Here is a 19239-nt window from a genome sequence, read left to right as displayed (position 1 = left end):
CTGCACTGGACTCACTATCTTTCCTCATGTTGGGACATTTGACACCAAATGAAATGCTATTGAATGTAATCTCATGACCAGTGCTGTGTATTATCTAGTATCTTTGATCTCATCTTTGGCTGGTTTGTCAGAGGGGTGTTCTGCAGGAACATGAACAAAGAGATCAGTAATGGACTAGTACACTATACAGTCAACAACTAGCCTACCTGTTGAGGCAGCATCAATACGGAAATACTGAAATACTCTGTAGCAAATACAGAAGGAAGTTATGACCCAGATTATGTACTAGAGGTGTAACATTACAGGTAATGCAGCCTCCCCTTCCCCTCTTCTCTTCCTCCTCTCCTCTCATCTATCCCTCCCTCGCTTTGTCCCCTCTTCTCATTCACTGTGTAATCCCAGAGAGAGGATGCTAAATAGCTGGGATCTGATGTCACTGGGGCACAATAACACCACTGTAGCCTGACTGGTGTGTGTGTGTGTGTGTGTGCGTGTGTGTGTGTGTGTGTGTGTGTGTGTGTGTGTGTGTGTGTGTGTGTGTGTGTGTGTGTGTGTGTGTGTGTGTGTGTGTGTGTGTGTTTTGTAGCATGACTCTGTTGTGACTCTCCAATCACAATACTGTCCTTATAAACACAATTACAGGCCTAACACAAGTGATGCGTTTACTTACAGTACTCGTCCATCAAGTCTTCTGAATGTTTCCCATTTGAATTTAGTTGAAATCCTGTGATATTTGTCCAGTGACTTTTGTGATGAGCTAGACAGGCGCAGGGGCAGCGTGTATGGGGGAATTGCAAGGCAGGGTGTGACTGTTTACCTAGTGTAGCTCCACAGCTTCCACTCTTCTTTGAGCCCATGCTCGAACACTGGGGGCTCTGTATGGGGCAGAGTGGTGGAGTGTGCTGGCAGCGTGAGGGGAATCGCACACACAGACACACATACGCCGGCACGCAAACACACACACGCAGGTATGCACGCACGCAGGCACACATACAAACACGCAGGTATGCACACACACACACACAAACTCCAGACCCCTAGAAAAACAGATTAGTGAATAATACACGTATTACTAATAGCTGGACCAACAGATCTACTGTATGTAGCACAGATGAAGCTAACTGTTTTATAGAAGCAATAAAGCTTCTATAATGTAACTTTGCCTTCAGCAATTAAGAAAGCATAGATGGAAACCAAGCACACAAAACATCTCCATGATAAACTCTCGCTTCCTCTCTCTCTCTCTCTCTCTCTCTCTCTCTCTCTCTCTCTCTCTCTCTCTCTCTCTCTCTCTCTCTCTCTCTCTCTCTCTCTCTCTCTCTCTCTCTCTCTCTCTCTCTCTCTCTCTCTCCCCCTCTCTTTCTCTCTCTCTCTCTCTCTCTCTATCTCTCTCTCTCTCTCCGTCCCTCTCCTTTTCTGTATATCTATTCATGTTTAACGTTTTATACAGTTACAAACCCTAACCCGGCATCTCTCTCGACCCTCTCTCAGGATTCGTCCTCAGCTGGCGAGGGAGAAGATCGAAGGATGTCACATCTGTACGTTCTGCATGCCCGCCGAGCCCCAGGTGATGCTGGGTAAAGACAAGGCGTTCACTTACGACTACGTGTTTGACATGGACTCCCAGCAGGACAGCATCTACACACACTGCACTGAGAAACTCATTGAGGGATGCTTCGAGGGGTACAACGCTACCATCTTCGCCTATGGACAGGTCAGATATTTGCATGACACACACACACACACACGCACACACGCACACACACACACACACACACACACACACACACACACACACACACACACACACACACACACACACACACACACACACACACACACACACACACACACACAGAGGCGTACATGCACAAATGCATACACATACACACGTGCACACACACATTTACAAACATGCGCACAAACGCATAAAAGACACAAACACATACACGCACCATATTTGCCTACAGACGCAATGCGGTGCAATGCTGGACACACCCAAGGAAAGGGCGTGGCTCTGCCACACACAGGAATCCACCACGTGTCCTGTGGTCTCTGGTCCCTTGGCGGATGAATTCAAAAACAGTGGTGTTACTGTAAGCAAGCAGAACATGTTATCACACCTTGTTTCCAATACCAAACTCACACTGGCTATTGCAACGTCATTCATCAAACCCCTATCTGTGACTCAGTGAGGGATATACTGTAACTCTGCTAAACTCACATTGGCCATAACAACGTCATTTATCCAATCTCAGTGAGTGATATAGCACTGCTTTGAAACTGTTCTCAGTTAGGCTCCACGTCTTCATAGAGCTCATTTCAGATGAAGAGAGAAGCCAACAGGCCACGAAAACTCAGTCAACTCAGCAACAGCAGGCATGTTCTAACGTGACCAACCTCAGGGTTTTTATTGGCTTGATAGATTAGCACATGTGACTGACTTTCTACAGTACATGTTCATATCTATCTATCAGGCTCTCTTTCGCTATCTCTCTCTCTCTCTCTCTCTCTCTCTCTCTCTCTCTCTCTCTCTCTCTCTCTCTCTCTCTCTTTCTCTCTACTCTCTCTCTCTGCCTGTCTGTCTTTCAGTGGAAGGCGTTCAGTTGTACAACTGACTAGGTATCCCCCTTACCCTTTCTTGCTCTTACTCTTACTCTCTCAAACTCATTCACTTTATCTCCTCTCTCTCTCTCTCTCTCTCTCTTTCTCTCTCGTATTTTTTGCTTTTGCCTCTGTCACCACCTCTTCCTCTGATCTGAAGCTCTATAGTGGAGCTCTGCCAAACTCTCCTTTCACTCCTCTCCTCCTCTTAATCTCTCTGTCCATTCTCCTCTGCTGGCTCCATTCTTCTCAGCCCCGTTGTCTCCCTGTCAGACTCTCATTCAGCGGGTCACGCACACACGAACACACATACACATGCACACTCACACACAACAATGTATATGTACGCATGCATGCACACACACTCACATGACATCTACACAAATACACACAAAAAGGCACGGGCACACACACACACACACACACACACACACACACACACACACACACACACACACACACACACACACACACACACACACACACACACACACACACACACACACACAGACACTCACACACACACACACACTACTGTCAGGTGACGTGTGAATTGGCGTCGCATTCCTATGGTAGTCACCATGACAACCAAGCCCCCAACCCCAATGTGTGTGCACTGTGCAGTAGTAGCTACATATATTAGGAGTGGCTTTAGTCCAGGAGAGTCATTTGACAGGGCTTGTTTTTCTTCTATTCTGGCGTTTTGTACTGTTTTTTAAATTTGAGTAAGAAAAGCTCCCCGTTTATAACTTCCTGTATTCATGAAATAGCAGCATAGGCCCACTGACTGTCTGAATAAGTTTGAAGTAAGATAGATTAGTAAATAAATGAAACAATATCATTGGTTAGGGATCCTATCATATCATCCCCCTTCTTCTCCCTCTCCCCCAGACTGGTTCGGGGAAGACCTACACCATGGGTACAGGGTTTGACGTGAACATCAGTGAGGAGGAGTTGGGCATCATTCCCCGGGCAGTCAAGCACCTCTTCAGGGGCATTGAGGAACGACGGCAGGCCGCCACAGAGCAGGGCAAGCCTGTACCCGAGTTCAAGATCAACGCACAGTTCCTGGAGGTATGTGTGATGGAAAGGACAAAACGTACTATGTGCTTTTTGTGGCTGAGGCGATTTGGTTAAGACGTTGGGTTGGGGAGCGGGAGACCCGTATTCAATCCCCACTAGTTACACTTTTGAACCAGAAATACAATCTCTCGGTAGTCTCCCATTAGCTCTGCAACATGAGGAAGCTTGGAGATGCAGGATTCTAAATCTCTGAAAAGAAGCCCATTGGCCATGGAAGGCAAGGTGTGGAGCCTTCATTATTGCTTACTTAAACCTATCCGGTTCCCTTCCCTTAGAGCTGCTAACACAAGAGAGGTATTAGGGGAAAGGGTTCTGGCTAGGGGTTGCAGCAGCTGTGTGTAGCAACCTGGAGCAGATGGAAGTATACTGCACTTCTGTCTGCTCATGTGATGTGTTCAGCTAATGTAACTCTACAGGCAGATGATTTATCACCATAGAGTAATTACTAGGGAATTACGTGTCTCACTCCAATCTGATATCGCTTGCTGATACATGTCTCTAAAAACTAATAAAGCAGTATACTTTCCATAACCAAAATCACTTAACTGTTGATGTTTTCCATGCACAGTTATTTGGCTTTGGGGTATTGGTTCATTGGCTTGTTTTTCCCCCCTTTATCCCAGCTGTACAATGAGGAGGTGTTGGATCTGTTTGAATCAACGCGGGACATGGATGGGAAGAGACAGAAATCCACCATCAAGATTCATGAGGACGCTAACGGAGGCATCTACACTGTGGGAGTCACCACGCGCACGGTCACCTCCGAGGCAGAGGTTAGTCTCAATCACAATCTAAAGCAGAAGAACACCAATCTGTACCTATGGTCATTGGTTAGACATATATTATTGCTGTGAGCCTAAATCTGTCCGTGTATGTGTTTGGGTCAAGGCTCAGGAGAAGACCCAGATGCAGACAGTTTCGAAGTAACAAAAGTTTATTGCAAAAACAGGGGGGCAGGCAAACAACAGGTCAAGGGCAGGCAGAGGTCAGTAGTCCAGAGCAGAGTCCGAAAGGTACAGAACGGCAGGCAGGCTCAGGGTCAGTAATCCAGGGTGGTGTGACAAGGTACAGAATGACAGGCAGGCTCAAGGTCAAGGCAGGCAGAATGGTCAAAAACCGGGAAAGCTAGAAAACAGGAACTAGACACAGACAGGAGCACGGGAAAAACCGCTGGCCGGCTTGACGAAGCAAAACAAACTGGCAACAGACAAACAGAGAACACAGGTATAAATACACTGGGGATAATGAGGAAGATGGGCGACACATGGAGGAGGGTGGAGACAAGCACAAAGACAGGTGAAACAGATCAGGGTGTGACAGTTTGTTTGAAATTGTCAAACAGAATTTCTCTCTTGAATACACTGTACTAACTCTAAACTCTCCCATTCTTTTCCTGTCCCTGGTCCCTCCCTCCCTCCCTCCCTCCCTCCCTCCCTCCCTCCCTCCCTCCCTCCCTCCCTCCCTCCCTCCCTCCCTCCCTCCCTCCCTCCCTCCCTCCCTCCCTTCCTGTACAGATGATGCAGTGTCTGAAGCTGGGTGCTCTGTCCCGTACTACAGCCAGCACCCAGATGAACATCCAGAGCTCGCGCTCCCATGCCATCTTCACCATCCACCTGTGCCAAGTCAGAGTCTGCACTCCAGACGACAGCGTACGTGGCATAGCACCAGTGGCCTGGAGTTCTCCAGAGCCAAGCCTAGGATAGGATAAGCTTTTCACAGTCTATTTCACTGGCTGTACTAGTTTCACTTATCTGTTTACCCTGTCATTCTTTTGAAATTACATGACGAAAAGGTTCTTAGGCTGTATAATTATTACCGTTTTATTTGGGGGTTGTTGTAACATACAACCACCCGTTTGTTGCCTATTGTTAAAATACACATTAATAACATTTCATTTCCTAGTATTTATGAGATAAACAATAAACACACCAGCTGATAAACAAGAGGACTGCGAAATGCAGCATTACCCAAGCCTCCCACACAGCTCCCCAGCCAGTGACACAGCTCACCACACAGCATATCTCCCCACATAAATCCCAATGGACACACACACCAGCTGGGCATGATGTCACTCTCGCTCCGCTGATTACATGGACAACATACAGGCTGTTACAGATACAGATATGTCTATCCACTGGTGTTGTTATTGAGAGTTATAAGGGAAGACGAAAACCACCAGTTATATTTCTCTCAAAAGCCTAATCAATGCTACAGCCGAAATGTCGATACACATGTCCAAGACATGAAATTACACACACAATCACCATGTTTATTTCCCCCACAGTCTCTTATTTGTTTGATTCACAATGCCCATCTCCTCCTTCAGGAGTCCAATGAGACAGACAACCGTCTGGCCAACGGTTCCTCTGAGATCAACTCTGAGTTCGAGACGCTGACGGCTAAGTTTCACTTTGTGGACCTGGCCGGGTCGGAGAGACTAAAGAGGACAGGAGCTACTGGGGATCGAGCCAAGGAAGGCATCTCCATCAACTGTGGACTGGTGAGACTCTCACTGTAAAATAATGCATGCTATAGTTAGAAAAAAGGGTGAACACACAGTGCCTGGTTTGGGTCAATTTATTACAAGTTGACGGACTTTAAATGGAATTGACCCGAACCATTCCCAATGCTAGAATAGTGCATGTAAAGGTCATAGGTTACTCAGCACTAGGAGGTTTTAGAGAGTCAGGACAGTGGTGATGCCATGTCCTCTTCTTGGATGACTGACCTGAACTGTTTCAATGATACACTTGTTGTGTAGAGCTGAGAAGCTATCGGGGAAAGCGCCACCTGGTGGTTGAGAAAGATATTGCAGATGTCCTACCAACACTGTCTGCCACCACCTTTTTGATTGACAACTGAATTTAAACGTCACATTAAAGGAAGGATTTTATGCCTTTATTTTTGATAGAATGCAGATGTTTAAGCCTCATTATTAAGTATCTCATCTCATCTTCATGTCTCTTTGGTCTGTTTTTACTCTCTCGCTGCAGCTTGCGCTGGGTAACGTGATCAGTGCTCTGGGGGACAGGAGTAAGAGGTCCACCCACGTGCCTTACAGGGACTCGAAACTCACCCGGCTACTGCAGGACTCTCTGGGAGGAAACAGGTCTGTATGTCCTCATAAACCGCATAAAGACACTGTATGTAATGGTATTTGAAGATATAGATATGATAGCAGTTGTATTCTATGTCACGCCCTGAACATAGTTTGCTTTGTATGTTTCTATGTTTTGTTTGGTCAGGGTGTGATCGGAGTGGGCATTCTATGTTGTATGTCTAGTTTGTCTATTTCTATGTGTTTGGCCGGATATGGTTCTCAATCAGAGGCAGGTGTTTGTCGTTGTCTCTGATTGGGAGCCATATTTAGGTAGCCTGTTTTGTCAATGTGGGTTGTGGGTGATTGTCTATGTGTAGTGTTTTGTGTCAGCACTATTATTCGATAGCTTCACGTTTGTTATTTTTGTTTAGTTCGTTCAGTGTTCTCTTTTCTAAATCAATTCAAGATGAACACTTACCATGCTGTATATTGGTCCTCCGATCCTTCCAACTACTCCTCCTCAGAAGAGGAGGAAGACGAACGTGACATTCTATTTCTAGAATATCACTAGAACCTCTCCTTGAAGCTTTATTATGTAGATTAATTAATTATCTGTGTAATGAAGGATCTATTAAAACCAGAATTTCTTTACGCTAGTGGGTGAATTAATTACCATATATTTGAACATTTATCTATTTTTAAATAAATTCAAGTAATTCATTTGATTTATTTTCGAAGTAGTTTACAAAGTGATTCACATTGACATTGCCTATATAGTTATTCCGTTTCTAATGTAGTCCTATTTTTTTGTGTCTGTCTACGGTCCGTGTCTGTATTCCGTCCATCTTCCATCCGTCTTCTATCTCTATCCCTAGTCAAACGGTGATGATAGCGTGTATCAGCCCATCTGACCGGGACTTCATGGAGACACTAAGCTGTCTGAACTACGCTAACCGAGCCAGGAACATTAAGAACAAGGTGATGGTGAACCAGGACAAAGCCTCCCAGCAGATATCAGCTCTCAGGACTGATATTGCCAGGCTACAGATGGAACTGATGGAGTACAAGACGGTAAGAGAAGGAAAGAGGGATGGAGGGTGCACGAGAGAGAGAGGGAGATCAGATTATTTTTGCTATTTTAGATGTCATTATATAGGCCCTGTTTTCCAGGTCTAGTCATATGGTTAACTGTACCATAATATGGATCTATATAATTTTAAAAACATACTAACGGCTGCACATGTGTCCATTGAGGCTGTATTCCTGGTAGCCTGGAATCCAACTAAACAATAGTGAAACGGAGGGATATTCAGTGTGGATTTGAGTCTATATTTCTCTATGACCTACACTCATCTCTCTGGTCCCTCTGGTCTGAGCAGGGCAGGCATCTGGTAGGGGAGGTATAACAATGTATAGTTGTATTGGCCTAACTGATCTACTATAATGATCTACTATAATAACCATAGTCCTCTGGTCTTTCTCTGGTCTCAGGGCAAGCGTATGGTGGGGGAAGACGGCATGGAGAGCATCAACGACATGGTCCATGAGAACAGCATGCTACAGACAGAGAACAGTAACCTGAGGATCAGGGTGAAAGCTATGCAGGAGACCATTGATGCCCAGAGGGCCAGACTCACACAGTACCTCAGTGATCAGGCCAACCAGGTTCTGGCCAAAGTGGGTACGTACTGGGACAGGAATAATGGACCTTATTCACACTGCACCGTGATGATTCAAAATCTCGGCTAGTGGGATAGGAAGTGCTCCATTAAAGTCTATGGAAAAAGTGCTGAAAATGCCCTCATGTTCGATTATCTTCCAGGTGAGGGGAATGAGGAAATTGGAAATATGATCCAGAACTATATCAAAGAAATCGAGGAGCTCAGGTATGATTGCATGACATGTCTCTTACATGTACAGTATGATGTGTCTGTGGAAAGGAAGACAGGAGTATTGTGACCTTTGGTTTTGGTGTTGGGAGACCCACAACAGTATTCTGACCGTTGGTTTTGTGTCTGCAGAGCCAAGCTCCTGGAGAGTGAGTCTGTGAATGAGAACCTCCGTAAAACCCTGTCCCGTGCCAACACACGCTCCTCCCTGTACGCTGGTGGGGGCTCCTTCTCCCTCGCCCCCGAGATAGTGGCTTCCGACATCATCGAGATGGCCAAGAAAGATCTGGAGAAACTCAAGAAGAAAGAGAGGAAGAAAAAGAAGAGGTAGGAGTTGTTTTTTTCCCTTCATACCTTTGATATTGTACTCTTTGATATTGCACTCACTCCACGTTGCTGTTTTGATGTACATTTCACATACAGTACATGTCATGAAACCGATTGCATTAGGTTTGTTACAATTTGTAACTAAGTGTATATGTCCAAACTTGTGGATGAAACAATACGAATAAAACTAAGCAATGGGTAGACTTTGATGGTAGGCCTTGAGTCTGACAGTGATATGTTTGGAGGTGGTTAGAGATGGGCTGGTGGGGTGAGGGGGAGAGGTGGTACTGGGGAGGGAAGGGGGGAGGATTAGAGAAGGGTGTGGCGGGATTACAGAGGCGAGGGGAATTGGTTTCCGTTGTTGTCCCAAGGTGTTTTGGGTAATTAGTTCTGGCACCCAGCCTTTCCACTTCAGCAGATACCTATTCCCTCTTTAATGTCTATCTACTGTAATACCCCATACATGATGATGGGTTTATATAACAGGCCCAGTCATGTTCAGATGTACCTGTACTGTACAACTGGTATCTCTCTTTCTCTGTGGTTTAATACACATTTGATAACCATTTGATAAACAACATAGCACATAAATGACCTGGTACACATCAACAAGCTAATAGAAGACAACTAGTGCCAAATCCTCGAAGGTTAACCTGTTCTTCCTTGCTACACTCTTTTCTGCTCTCTGGTTCACTCCCTTCCCCTGCCAACCTCACTCTCTCCAACTGTCTCCCCTATTCTCCTCCCCCACTCTGAAGACTGCAGCGGCTCGAGGAGAGTCGCCATGAGGTTAAGCTTCCCAGGTTTGCTATACCCCTCTCTCCCCCATCTCTCTAACCCCCCATCCTCCCACTCTCCTCCATTTATCTAACTCCCCTCTTCCCACCTCTCTAACACAGCTTTTACACCTGCAGGTAGTTGCCACACCTGGAGGAAAACCCACTTGAAATCTCTTGTTCGTCTCCTTACCCCTCTCCCCCTTTCTGCATTGTTGAGACCCTTAAACTAAATAAATTAACTAAAGGATTCAGCTCTTTTTGCCATGATGCAACCGCATAATGTCAATCAATCATTCATTAACGTCTACTTCAAGGATGATTCTAACAAGCAAGTGATTTGGGTTCTGATTGAATCGTGATTCTAACCTTAAATGCATTTTTACAGTGTGCAGAAAAATCAAGATAGTGTGTTCATGTGCTGTATGGTGGTGCTCCCTGATAATCTAGTGACCTGATGTCTTGCGTTTTCCGGTCAATGGCTACCTAAACCTCTGGTTCTGTTCTCACAGTGTGGTCAAGGAGGGGGTACCAGACAACGAACAGGAACGAGGCAACGACGAGGCTGAGGTGGTACGTCTTAGAATGTCCTTAATTGGCATATTTATGTCAGTGTGTGTGTGTCTGCCGTGTGTGTGCCGTGTGTGTGTTCTTTGTACTCACGTCATGTAAATGTGTGTGAACAGGATGACCACGTCAGTGACCACGAGGAAGGAGAGGAGCTGGAGGGAGAAGAGGAGGAGTATGAGATGGAGGGAGAGGAGAGCTCGGACGAGTCAGACTCTGAAGAACTGGATGAGAAAGGTAAAACACTCTCACACACACACCTACACACACACATCCAAAGGTGCTTTTACGCTGTCATACAGAATGCCCTCGCAACTTTGGTCCTGGAGGGCTGTGGGGAGTGTATGAAGAGTTTTTTCAAACCCAGGTCTAGCACTCCTTATTCATTCACCATGATTAGATTATTCTGTTATTTTAATAAAAGTAGTGAAGAATAGTGAATATGTCAATGAAGCCTGTCTCATATAGCTAGTTCTGTGTGTGTTCTCTGAACAGAGAACTTCCAGGCGGATCTGGCCAACATCACGTGTGAGATCGCCATCAAGCAGAAGCTGATAGACGAGCTGGAGAACAGCCAGCGCCGCCTGCACACGCTCAAACAGCAGTATGAACAGAAACTCATGATGCTGCAGAGCAAGATCAGAGACACACAGCTGGAGAGGGACAAGGTGCTGCACAACATGGGTACGTATATGAGACAAAGAGACGTGCACAGGATATGATGTCGTGTATCATGGTCACAACATCGGTACAGCAGAAACGCACAGGAATATGGTGACAGATTAATGAAGGGTTGCATTTATTTGTTTAGGTGGTATGTGCTATGTCGCTAGATCTCAGAGTGAGTATATTATGGAGTTATATAACTAACTCTATCTAACTAATCCTATCCACCACCAATGACACCATACCTGTACATAACAATTGAGTGTATTTTGTGTAAGTCTCTCTATCAATATTTGTTATTTTAGACACCATAAAGTACATGCGCTTGTGTTTAAACCCCTTATTTCTAGAGGGCTGTCATATTCTATAAATCACTTTGTGACTGGGACAACGGTTGCTTTAAAAAGACTAACATCTGAATGACTGATTTGATTGATATTCAATTGTGGCTGTGCTGAGCTGTGTCGGTTGAACTGAACTGTGTTGTGTTGTTTCCACCGTGCCTGTGCTTAGCCGAGTTAGTTGTGTCTGCAGGCTCGGTGGAGACGGGCACGGAGGAGAAGGCTAAGAAGATTAAGTTAGAGTATGAGAAGAAGTTGAGCTCCATGAACAAGGAGATGCAGAAACTGCAGTCAGCCCAGAAGGAACACGCACGCCTCCTCAAGAACCAATCACAGTACGAGAAACAGCTCAAGAAACTCAACCAGGATGTGGCTGAGATGAAGAAAACAAAGGTACAGAAAAAATTGTGGATGGAAGGATGGGTGGGGCGATGGTAAAGTGGGTGAGTGAGTGGGTGGTTTGTTGGAGAGATGGGTGGGTCAATTGGGGGTAGGTGATTGGTTGGGGGATGGATGGTTTTATTGACTGATTGATTGAGTGACATGTAAATGGTGGGTGTTGTGCTAGGTGGGTCTGATGCGCCAGATGAAGGAGGTGCAGGAGAAAAACAGAGCGTCAGAGTGCCGACGCAACCGAGAGATCGCTACTCTGAAGAAGGACCAGCGCAAACATGAGGTAATGTTACAGACAGGAAATAATGTGTGTTGTGAAGTTGTGTGTTAGCCTGTGACAAAGTTCAATTAAATTAAATGGTTTTGATATTGATATTATCTGCATGTCACTTACAGCTCCAACTGAGACAGCTGGAGGCTCAGAAGAGGCAGCAGGACCTGATACTACGCAGGAAAAATGAGGAGGTAAGATAAACTGGGTCATGTTCAGTATGGCAAACTGTAGCAACACGTTTTGCAATGGAAAACAAAACATCTTTGTACTTTTTGGACTCGTTCAAATGATCCATATTGAACGTGGCCCTGCTTTCGCCCTTCACTAGGTGACAGCTCTGAGGAGACAGGTGAGGCCCACCTCAGGGAAGGTGAACAGAAAGGTGAGCCTACCGGAGCCCCTGCAGGACCCTTCACACCGCGGCATCCCAGGCAGACCTCACTCTGCTGGGGCAGCAGCCCCCAATGGCACCCCAAGGTACTGATGGTGTGGGTGAGAGTGTTTGTGTGCGTGTGTGCGCGTGCGCTTGCCATGTGCATAGGCATGATGTGTTCGTTAACCAAATAGCTATATGCGATGAGCCTCTTTGCACTAACTCTTTTGACTCATCAAATACGCTGCTCTTATTGTTTATTATCTATCCTGTTGCCTAGTCACTTTACCCCTACTTATATTTACAGTACATATCTACCTCAATTACCTCGTGCCCCTGCACGTTGACTATGTTCTGGTACCCCATGTACAGGGATGGCCTAAAATCACAAAATACAAGTACAAAATACAGATACAAAATACCATAAAAGATCTATGTGTCAAAATAAACTACAACATACATATTTGTAATGTATTTCATAAAAATACATGTATTTTAAAATACAAGTAGCCGGCCCGAACAGCAACAACATTCTCAGTAACGGTTGCAAAAATGTTTTGCTTGCTATGACTGTGATATATTGTTGTTTATATATCTTAGTTGAGCAAGTCATTCTCGATAAGCATGTCTGCTAAATTACCAAAATGTAAATGTATATATGAAAATGCACATACCAAATTGAATTGTTTCAGGGCAGGGCTCATTAGAATAATACTCAGCATGCTCTGCAAGTGTTATATATACATCATTTAGCAGACTTTCTAATCCAGAGCAAGGGCATGTCAGCAGATTTGTCACCTAGTCGGCTCAGGGATTCAAACCAGCAACCTGTTGTTTACTGGTCCAACACTCCTAACCGTTAGGCTACCTGCCATTCATTTAGCAGATCATTTTATCACACCATAGCGCTATCAGACTGATACCAATGCAGGGTGACAGGGGGGACACAAAATGTGTACCACTATAAAATATTTAGAAACGTATTTAGTATTTTGAAAATACAAATTAGAGTATTTTGAAAATACAAAATACATTGGAGTGTAGTTCAGCCTAGTGTTATTCAAATGTCAAAATACTCAGAAGTAATTAAACCAATCTATTTCAATTCTATGTAACATAAATACTGCCCATCTCTGCCTGTGTATATAGCCAAGTTATCATTACTCATTGTGTATGTATTCCTTGTGGTATAATTTTTTCGATATTTTCTCTCTGTATTGTTGAGAAGGGCCCGTAAGTATATATTTCACTGTTTGTCTACACCTGTTGTTTACAAAGCATGTGGCAAATAACATTTTATTATATTTTTTACTTGATTTGATTTGTGTACATGAAAGGACTCCTACTCTAGCTGAAACAGGACAACAATAAGTCAACAACTGATCTCTGTTGAATCCCACTTATCAGGAAGTACCCGTTGAGGACGAGTGTCTACACCACCAGGACAGCCCGGGCTAAATGGCAGTCTCTGGAGAGACGCATCACTGACATCATCATGCAGAGGCTGACCATCTCAAACATGGAGGCTGATATGAACCGCTTCCTCAAGGTAAAATAGATCCACTGTAGTTTTACTGTATTGCTACTGTATTACTACCAGGTCTACTGTATTCCTATCAGACTGATGTCAACATGGTTTTCTGTCAGTGGAAAAAGGCAAAAACCGACAGGGGAGTATAAAAAGAGACTTATCATTTTTGCCGTTTTTGCTACACTCTAGAATTAAGGGTGACTAAAGGAACCCTGGAGTTCCTCAATGAACCATTGCAGTCAATGGGTTCATATTTGTACCATTGGTTAGCTGAGGGGTTCTTGAAGGAACCTTTAAAGTTTAAATTTAGCAAAGGTTACTCGGAGAACCTTTTTGTCGACACATGCAGAGCACTTTGAATTTATTTCGCCATTGGATTTGTTGTCCTGCCAGATTCAGAAGAATATAAAAATGTTGTTTTCACCGATGGCTTTATGGGATAGCTAGCAACTTGTAAACAATTACGCATTCCTATACGGGTACTATTTTAATACCAATGTTGAATAATACATGATTGGCTGTCAAGCCAATTATATTATATGACTGTAGCTCCTGTTTTAATTCCGAAAAGTTTATTGTGATGGTAATGACATGTGTTTATGATAATTAATTATTAGGTTTTGGCTTAGGTTGCTAGCTAGCTACAGTATCTTCAACCTAGCCAACACTTAAAAATGCTTGGTTGTTTGGATGACCCAACTGCTGGGTAGCAGGAATTGGGTCACTAAGTTGGGTTGTTTTCTTTAAAAAGGGCCAGGTTGGGTTATTGATGCTGGGTTATTAAGATATGACCCAGCGGGTCAGATGAGAAGACTGCAGAGCGTGATTTAGTAAGGGTGTTGTTCTATTTGTCCAGCCGTGGGCAGAAACGTAATTCCCATTAATCATTTCTGTTGTATTGTCATCACATGTTAAGGTGGAACACTGATAGATTTGTAGCTTTAATGAGGCTTGCAGACTTGTATGAGTTCCTCAAGAGCCTTTTGACGGGTTGGTCGTTTAGCAACTAATGTGGCAAAAAAGACGGGGTTGGCTTAGATTGTAGACAACATGCAAACTATATTTAGTCTCCAATGCTTATTGAAAACAAATACATTTGCACAATAAATACATAGTTACAGTTATTGGTTAGCTAGCGAATTCTTTTCATATTAGCATAGATGTGACATCAGTCAAAACACTTCAAAACAAGACATGGTATCAAGAACAAGATAAAACTAGCTGAAACGAGCCAACTACGATTTCCCATATGGCAGCTTCTTGTCATTGTTGCTGGCTATCTTGCCATCCAGAATCACAACAACACACCACCTTCTGACCCATTGAAGCGCATGTATCGTTTTCGTGATATTGTAGCATATCCTGTTATGGCTGCAGCCCGACGCCGGTACACCTATGACAACATCCAGCTCAAGTGCAGGGCGCGAAATTCAAAATCTATTTCTTTTAAATATTTAACTTTCACACATTAACAAGTCCAATACAGCATTTGAAAGATAAACATCTTGTCAATCCAGCCAACATGTCCGATTTTTTAAATGTTTTACAGAGAAAACACCACATATATTTATGTTAGCTCACCACCAAATAAAAAAGAGGACAGCCATTTTTCACAGCACAAGTAGGATGCAAGTAGCATGCACAAGCCAACCTAACTAACCTAGAACCAACCTAAATAACCTAGAAAAAACTACCTCAGATGACAGTCCTGTAACATGTTACACAATAAATCTATGTTTTGTTCAAAAAATGTGCATGTTTTAGCTATAAATCAGTTTTACATTACTGCTACCATCATAGCTACAGTCAGAAATCGCACGGGAGTAGCCAGAGTAAATACAGACACCAACGTCAACAACCTAATTACTCATCATAAAACATTTCAGAAAAATATATGGTGTATAGCAAAATGAAAGACAAAGATCTTGTGAATACAGACAATATTTCTGATTTTTTAAGTGTTTTACAGCGAAAACACAATATATCGTTATATTAGCTTACTGCAATGGCTAACACACAACAACATTGATTCCAAGTAATCGGTAGCGATAGCACAGCTCGACAGATATATTAAATAGCATCCCAAATTGGGTCCTTATCTTTGTTGATCTTCCATCAGAATGTTGTAAAGGGGTCCATTGTCCAGTACCGTCTTTGTTTGGATCCAGAACAAACTATTTCCCTCTTGAATTAGCAAGCACACTGGCCGTGCGGCGCTAACCTCTCCTTCTTGAAACAATTCTTCCAAAGCATCACGTCTAAAGTCCCGAATAAATTTAAATAATATAATTAAACTATATTGAAAAAACATACTTTAGGATGATATTGTGACATGTATCAAGTCAAATCGAAGCCGGAGGTTATATTCACGTATAACTAAGACAGTTTTCCAGGAGGCAGTACAAAGTCCAACTTCGCGTCTTGGAGAAAAAAAATTATGGCGGTCCTCTCACTCCAAGAGGCTGTATTCAATCCCTGAACGAGATATTCAAGTCCTTTCTGCTCTCACTTCCGCATGACACCCAGGGGAAGGCGTATGACGTGTTTCTATGGTCCCAAGTGACATGCCCTTTTATAGACAAGCTCTTGAAAAGAGACCTCGCATTTGGAAATCTCACTTCCGGATAGGAAATGGGCTGCAGAAAGAGTTCTGGTTCACTTAGAGAAATAATTCAAACGGTTTAAGAAACTAGAGAGTGTTTTCTATCCAATAGAAATTATAATATGCATATTGTACGAGCAAGAATTGAGTAGGAGGCCATTTGAAATGGCCACCTATTTTCAGGTTACTCAGTGCTGCCCCTTGCAGCCATAAGAAGATATTGTATGCAAAGCCCAATGTTGGAAAGTTACTACTTTATTACTATATGAAGATGGCATTGCGTTCAGGTGACTGTCATGGCTCTACAGTGCCTTCAGAAAGTATTTACACCCCTGGACTTTCCCCACATTTTTAAAATTGATTAAATTGAGATTGTGTATCACTAATCTATACACAATACCCCAAAATGTCAAAGTGGAATTACGTTTTTAGAAATGTTTGCAAATTCATTAAAAATGAAAAGCTGAAATGTCTTGAGTCAATAAGTATTCAAATGTGCTTAGCAAGTCACATAATAAGTTGCATGGACTCACTCTGTGTGCAGTAATAGTGTTTAACATGACTACCCCATCTCTGTACCCCACACATACAATTATCTGTAAGGTCCCTCAGTCGAGCAGTGAATTTCAACCACAGATTCAACCACAAAGACCAGGGAGATTTTTCCAATGGTTTGCCAAGAAGGGCACCTATTGATAGAGGGGTAAAAAAAAGAAGACATCGAACATCCCTTTGAGCATGGTGCAGTTATTAATTACACTTTGGATAGTGTATCAATACACCCAGTCACTACAAAGATACAGGCGCCCTTCCTAACTCAGTTGCTGGAGAGGAGGGGAACTCCTCAGAGATTTCACCATGGAGCCAATAGATATTTTAAAACAGTTACAGAGTTTACTGGCTGTGAGAGGAAATACTGTAACTGAGGATGGATCAACAACATTGTAGTTACTCCACAATACTAACATAAATTACAGAGTGAAAGAAGGAAGCCTGTACCGAATAAAAGTATTCAATTTTAATCACACTTTGTAACATAACAAAATGAGAATAAAGTCATGGCGTGTGAATACTTTCTGAGGGCACTGTATATGTAATCAGCAAAGTTAATATTATATTCAGAGGAATCACATCAGATCCAAGGCGAAATTCAACATTTATGCAGGTCCCCAGGACGTCAGGAGACTGTATCAAAACTAGCCACTAAAAGAAAAAAAGGGGGGGGATAAACACTGGGATTGAACACACGGTCTTTGGAGCCAGAGGCTTAGACTCCTCCACCATCTCCAGCAAGTCCAGTCAGAATGAATGCTAAAGTTTTAACCCTTTCCTGTGGCACTTATGTGAAAAACATATTGTTCATGTCACAGGGGTTCCTCAAATGGCCTTTTCAGAGGTGTTCCTCGAGGAACCTTTGTGACCTGGAAAGGTTCCCCCCGTGTGGCAATTTTTGGAACCCCAAAAGGTTCCTCTAGACTCCTTTACTTCTAATATCGTAAAGCAATAGCTAGAAAGGAACGCAATTCGGAAACACTTTTATTATAACTTTTTCTTTCCTCCTCTCTCTCCCTTCCTCCTGCCTCTTACAGCAACGCGAGGACCTGACCAAGCGAAGGGAGAAGGTGTCTCGTAAGAGGGAGAAGATCGCCACAGAGGGGACCGACACGGACCGAAGCATCCAGTCTTTGAACGAAGAAATGGATGCCCTGGCGGCCAACATCGACTACGTCAACGACAGCATCGCTGACTGCCAGGCTAACATCATGCAGATGGAGGAAGCGAAGGTTAGCTGACGCTAAACACACACATTTTCCTCAGGAAGTTGACCCTTTCTAGTTATTAGTACAGCTGACGCCAGCACACACATTTTCTTCAGAGTTGTTATTATGACTGACTGTGTGATGTTGTTGGGATGCAGGAGGAGGGAGACACAGTGGACATTACCGCGGTGATCAGCTCCTGTAACCTATCAGAAGCCCGCTTCCTGCTTGATCACTTCCTGCACATGGCCATCAACAAGGTAACCACAGTACACCTGTCCCTACTGAGTTCTCTCTACCTTTCGATTAAGCGGCATTCAGGTTATTGTAAATTTACGAACTTTATACTTATACTACCAAATTTAAACACAATTTTTATTTTAGAGTTAAACATGCGTATCTGCTGTTCTGTGGGCTAAATGTCACACCACTCTGTTGATGTCAGTGTGAGATTTATGTGTGTGTTTGTCGTCTATGTAATGTATGATTTTGCTGGTACGTGCATCTCCCAGGGTCTGCAGGCAGCCCAGAAGGATTCCCAGGTGAAGATGATGGAGGGCAGGCTGAAGCAGACAGAGATCAACAGCGCCACTCAGAACCAGCTGCTGTTCCACATGCTGAAGGAGAAAGCTGAACTCAACCCTGAGCTGGACGCTCTGCTGGGCAACGCACTGCAAGGTATAGATGGCTCGGTGGTATAAACACGCTGCTTTTCTGTTCATCTTTTGGTTACACTTTATTTTATAGTCCACTGTTTTATCTGACATTCACAATGGTAGTGATTGACCTAACAATAACAATTTATAGAAACATATTTCCCATATTGTTTTTCTTTTGGATTCAGTAAAACATGTACCATTACATATTCTCTTAGTAAATAGCCTACCAGTAAAATACCCACTGAAACAGGACTGTAAAATAAAGTGTCTCCATTCTTTTAACTTTTGTTTGACTTTGATTTCTTTGTTTTGTTTTCCTGTTTGTTCACCCTGAATTCAAACAGAGATAGGTTA

General features: G+C 43.5%; 1 protein-coding gene across 7 annotated transcripts in view; it reads left to right on the top strand.

The window, feature by feature from the left end:
• Positions 1-19239, top strand: part of LOC129865282 (kinesin-like protein KIF21A) — a 43708-nt gene that overhangs the window by 18110 nt on the left and 6359 nt on the right. For 2 of the 7 annotated variants that reach the window (XM_055937930.1, XM_055937929.1), the window contains exons 2-24: positions 1492-1714; positions 3496-3678; positions 4311-4460; positions 5202-5336; positions 6014-6187; positions 6681-6796; positions 7603-7798; positions 8219-8408; positions 8550-8613; positions 8749-8943; positions 9702-9746; positions 10232-10292; positions 10406-10523; positions 10782-10970; positions 11098-11127; positions 11487-11686; positions 11862-11969; positions 12083-12151; positions 12289-12437; positions 13741-13882; positions 18056-18250; positions 18385-18486; positions 18739-18904. In XM_055937930.1, the coding sequence (XP_055793905.1) occupies positions 1492-1714; positions 3496-3678; positions 4311-4460; positions 5202-5336; positions 6014-6187; positions 6681-6796; positions 7603-7798; positions 8219-8408; positions 8550-8613; positions 8749-8943; positions 9702-9746; positions 10232-10292; positions 10406-10523; positions 10782-10970; positions 11098-11127; positions 11487-11686; positions 11862-11969; positions 12083-12151; positions 12289-12437; positions 13741-13882; positions 18056-18250; positions 18385-18486; positions 18739-18904 (3200 nt within the window). Of the gene's footprint in view, positions 1-1491; positions 1715-3495; positions 3679-4310; positions 4461-5201; positions 5337-6013; positions 6188-6680; positions 6797-7602; positions 7799-8218; positions 8409-8549; positions 8614-8748; positions 8944-9701; positions 9747-10231; positions 10293-10405; positions 10524-10781; positions 10971-11097; positions 11128-11474; positions 11687-11861; positions 11970-12082; positions 12152-12288; positions 12438-13740; positions 13883-18055; positions 18251-18384; positions 18487-18738; positions 18905-19239 lie in introns of all 7 variants that reach the window. The other 5 variants (XM_055937935.1, XM_055937934.1, XM_055937933.1 and 2 more) reach the window with 4 other exon arrangements.

This window comes from Salvelinus fontinalis, chromosome 11, assembly GCF_029448725.1.
Source record: "Salvelinus fontinalis isolate EN_2023a chromosome 11, ASM2944872v1, whole genome shotgun sequence".
Taxonomy (NCBI): Eukaryota; Metazoa; Chordata; class Actinopteri; order Salmoniformes; family Salmonidae; genus Salvelinus; species Salvelinus fontinalis.
Note: the sequence above shows the minus strand (reverse complement) of the source record. Positions and strands in the feature narration are given on the sequence as shown.